General features: G+C 25.6%; 1 protein-coding gene across 1 annotated transcript; it reads right to left on the bottom strand.

The window, feature by feature from the left end:
• Positions 1 to 2,618: 2,618 nt before the first annotated feature.
• LOC112793282 (uncharacterized) lies at positions 2,619 to 3,522 on the bottom strand. Its single transcript, XM_025836220.3, has one exon. The coding sequence runs from the start codon at positions 3,326 to 3,328 to the stop codon at positions 2,840 to 2,842; it is 489 nt and encodes a 162-aa protein (XP_025692005.1). The 5' UTR covers positions 3,329 to 3,522; the 3' UTR covers positions 2,619 to 2,839.
• Between the last annotated feature and the right edge of the window lie 1,461 nt (positions 3,523 to 4,983).

The raw sequence follows: 4,983 nt of genomic DNA, 5'->3' as shown, positions 1-4,983 counted from the left end.
TAATTTATATTACTTTTTTTATCAATTTAAATTTTTAAGATGAGTAATTTCATGATAATTTTTCTTCTTTTCTTTCTATTTCTTCTACTATATATTTATATATCTTTTTCTTGACATAATTTTCCTTTTAAAAAACGTTTAACCAAACTTGTTTAATTTTGCTTCTTGATTTAATCGTCATAATTAAGCGTCACTTTTAGATATTTTTATAGAATAATACTAGGTAAACAAAAAAAACAGACAGAACTTACCTTATTTAGCATTTATTAATTATCGCAATAATTAATAAATGTTAAATAAGACAAATTACGACTGTTTTTGGCTGATTTTCTTTGGTTACCAAACATTTTCGTTTTTATAACGATAATTGGATCAAAATTCAGCATTTCTATTCATTGTTGTGGTGTTTGGAATAGTAAATGTTAAATTACTTTTTTCGTAATAAGCATTTGTTGTTATATACTCCGATCCTAGGAGCTTTGACATAAAATATGATTATAATAACTCACATTAAGAAGTAGGAGACTAGGAGATAATTAATAACCAACTAGTTCCACTACACTAGCAATTAATTATAGAACGATTATTTGACTCATAAATTAATTAAAGGGTAATCAAAAGTATGGAGAAAGCGTAGGCTGACAATCATCATCCTTAATTGGAACTTGATCTATACTTAAGCTTAAGATCATAATTTTTAATTTTATTTTTTACAGTATTTCTTATCCAATATGTCAATAATTAATCTGTTATAAATTTAAATTTTATTAAAAAATTATTGTTTATTAATGAATTTGTTGCAGATATAAGATAAAACCAAATTTTTAACACGTATTTAAGTGGATAAATAAATTAACCATTTAACCAACTTAAGTTAATTTGTTTAAGATCATAATTTAATAAAATTGTTACCCGAAATTTTCTTTTTTATGACCTAAAAAGAAATAACCCCATTTATATATATAAGCTTAAGTTTTTTTTACCAGGTTTTTTTCAAATGAATTAAAAATATAATTATACCATCTTTCTAATTATTGGTACTTAGATTGGTTAATTATTAATTACAAATGTTCATCTACTTAATTAATGCCATAATGTGGCACATAATAACAATCCAGGCCAACAAACAAATTGGTTAGTACGGATAATCATAATAATAATGTCAACTTCTATTAGGTCTTCTTAAGTCTTTCTTTTTTCTTTTTTGAAACAGATAGATTCTTTGAGTAGACATATGTGCCTAACATGCATGTTCCAATTAAATACTCCTATCTAAAATAGTAGTACTAGTAAAATATACAGCTTAATACATAGAAAAATGGGCCCTATATTCAAAACTATTTAATCATTTCGATCATTCTAAATTGGAGCCACAACTAATAAAGTTTATACCTAATTAAGAAATTACATCTAATTAATCATGAGTATTCTAAAGATTAAACTTGCAAAAATATACATAGAAAATATAAAAATAGAAATATAACCATAGAAAATAAAAAGCTCACTTGAAAATTGGGATAATACTCAATTTAGTCTTCAATTTGTATATGAGTTTTATTTTAGTCTTTAAAATTTTAATTGCCTTTATTTAATTTCTAAATTTTACAAACATGACTTATATGTTAATCTTTAAAATAATTTTTAATGCACAAACGTTAATTAATAAAACACTGTCATTGATAGTCGAATACCACGCTAGACTTTGTAAAATAATGTCATTTTAATTTTAGTAATCAAATAATCCAAAAACATCAAAAGTGATGTTTATCAAAATTTTACCTAACAAAACAAGTGACGCGACACTATTTTTTGACTATTTGAATGTCAAAAACTAAAACTGCATCATTTAATTACAGATTTTAGTGTGGCATCTAACTATTTATATAAGCACTTCATTAACGTTTTTGTACTAAAATCATTTCAGGGACTAATGTAAAATATATTTATAAAATTTGGAGACTAAATAAAAATAATTGAAATCTCAAAAACTAAATTAAAATACGTATGCAAGTTCAGAATCAAATTAAATATGAACTTTTTGATAATTACTTGAGATTTTCTATGATTGCTAAAATTAATCAAATTTAACTTAGTAACCCTAACCTATGTTATTAGGGAAACCATTAACTTTTTTATACATTAAATGAAGTGTTATCTTATAAAAATTCCTAAGTAAAAAAAAACCTAATAATAAAAACTTAAAATAATTTTCAATAATGCATCCATTAGAAAATGAAGAAAGTAAAATTTGTCCTTAAATTTTCAATTGTAAATGGCCATTGAAGACAAATTAGATAGCCTTAACTTGCGATTCAAATTGTGGGGCACGAGATAACGTGAAAGGCTCTTTTTTCTTTAAGATATTTGCATGGAAACTTGAGGATGAAAATCGACCCTCATCAGTGTATAAACTTCAATAATTTTTTCACTCTTAATCAATTTCCAATTTTGCTTTCTATCCATTATTTTTTCTTGTATTTCAGCACATAAATTATTAGATTTGATTAAAAAAATCAATTAAAAATTTAAAATAATTCAATTCACCCATATTGATGATGATGACAGCATCCCAGAAAACCAAAATAATAATAACAATAATAAATGTAGGAAAAACCAAATTTACCAAAGCAAGATGAAGATTTTATCCACAAAGATCAATACCCGCATACATTATAAAACATGGGGAAAAAAGAAAAAAAAAAGGAAGGAGGATCTTTTGCTATGTTTCAATAAATGAACCATTTTTTTTGGTTCACTCTCCTCCTTGCCAGCATTTTAAATTTGACATCACCGGCAAAACAAGGGAAAAAGAAAAAAAAAAGAAAAAAAAAACTTTTAACTAGTCTTTGGAGATACTCTCTAAATGAGGTCGCCATACGCCAACACGACCTTTGCGGCGATCTTTTCGTAAAGATTTTTTATTTTTAGAAGCTATCTGAGTGAGTGCATGAAAGTGTGACGACGAGTCATCGTCCTCACACTTCTTACTCTTTTTTGACAAAACTTTTTTATTAATATCACTATCACATATGCTTCCGCTCTTCGCAGCGGCAAAACGCTTCTTTTCTGGCAACGATGATGCCGGGATCAAGAAGTATATGCTTCCTCTCTTGAGCTCTGTCTCCGGAGCAAGGATCAAAATCCGGCGAACGACGCCTTGAGAGCTAGGTTTGCTTAGAACATGATTAGGGTTTTCCCTGAGAATCTCTCCGGCAGTTATTGGACGTGTAATCTCTTCCACATAACCATTCAAATGCACTATTCTTATCAAATCAAGAGCACCACAAGGAATAACACAAGCCAAACAACACCTTAAGCTATTACCCATAATTATAGTGTATTTTGGTTTAGAATAATAATATGATCAAGAGAATAATAGCACCCAAAAAGGGAAAAAAATAGAGAAAATTAAAACTGATCTAGGATTTGAACCCGGATCAGAAAAAAAAAAAGAAAAAGAAAAAAGAGAGAACAAAAGAAGAAAACTTTTTTTTGTTGTGTTTGAGTTACTAAAGCTTTGAGAACAAGGGAAGTGGTTGGAGGATGAGTGGTGTATATATAGTAACAACCGTACTCATAATGCAATGGGTGGATTTAACAAAATTTATAAATTATAAATAAATTAATAATTGTGATGATGACGTTTGAAGTTAATAATAATGGAACTGAGTGGATTCAATTTACCAAATTGCCCTCCATATATATATGTATATATGTGTGTTAGTGTGTATTATTGTTTTTGCAATTTTTTGGAGTTTGGATGAACACATGCGGTGAGGTGGGGCTTCCTCACCTTCTTGCTGTGTAGTTAACTAGTTTGTAGGGTTTTGTCCGCCATGTGTAGATTTAATAAATAATAAGAACTATTGACTGGTATAGTAATAAACTTTGATAACTAATTAACAGAAATATTTGATAACAAAAATAAATTAGTTAAAAACAGTTAAAATTTATCTTATTTAGTTTAATAATTAATTAATGTTAAATAAGATAAATTTTGACGATTTTTTTTGTCTTTTTAATATTATTAATTAATTAATTATTTCTTTTTTATTTATGTTTATTTAATTGTCAATTTACTCTTATGATTAATGATCCTTGATTATGCATGTATAGTTCAGTCTCAAAATCGGGGGAAATAGGAAATCATACGTTTTACTTATTTCAAGTGGTATGTTGTATGTGACATAGTAACATACAGAATGTTCAAAAAAATTTTAAAAAAATAAATAAAAATGTAAATATGAATTTTTTATTTATTTAAAAAAAATCCGTCAAAATAATATGTATTTACTGATAAATAAATTCATAATTTATACTTATTCATTGTGTCCAACAATCTCTAGTTCTATTATTATAATTTTGACAATATTTTAATACTAAAAGGTGAATGTTATGGTGCCTAAAAAGTAGTGTCTATTTATTAAAAAAGGTTAAACAATAATATTTAATTTAAAAATATAACAATAAATAATTTTTAAAAAATCAAAATTTACTATAAAAAGTAAATTAGGTAAAATTTAGACACCAATTCATAAACATCATAGAATTGGCCAAACTAAAATATTCTCTTTTCAATTCAATTTTTGCAGAGTATTAATTGATAAAGGTGGAATAGTAGTTTATTTTAATAAAAATATTATTTGTACACTAAAATCAGTTACTCAGTGACACAGAACCACGTTATAGAAAAGGAGGGCATTGGCCCCCAAAATAAATAATATGTATGTATAAGTTTTAATTTTTTAGTTTAGTTCTTTTTTAATTTTTAATTTTCTTTTTTTCTTAACTTATATTTTTTATGTTGGTCCTTCTCAAAAAAATTTCTAACACCACCTCTATAGTTACTAATATATTTATATATAAATATATATGATTTAATTTATTTTTAATATATATTATATTTTAAAATATATATTTTATACTTATGACTGATTTTGATAATTAATTTTAATTTACACGTAGCATATAGTCTTATTATAA

This window comes from Arachis hypogaea, chromosome 1, assembly GCF_003086295.3.
Source record: "Arachis hypogaea cultivar Tifrunner chromosome 1, arahy.Tifrunner.gnm2.J5K5, whole genome shotgun sequence".
NCBI classification, from domain to species: Eukaryota; Viridiplantae; Streptophyta; class Magnoliopsida; order Fabales; family Fabaceae; genus Arachis; species Arachis hypogaea.
This window is presented reverse-complemented; position numbering and strand designations above follow the sequence as displayed.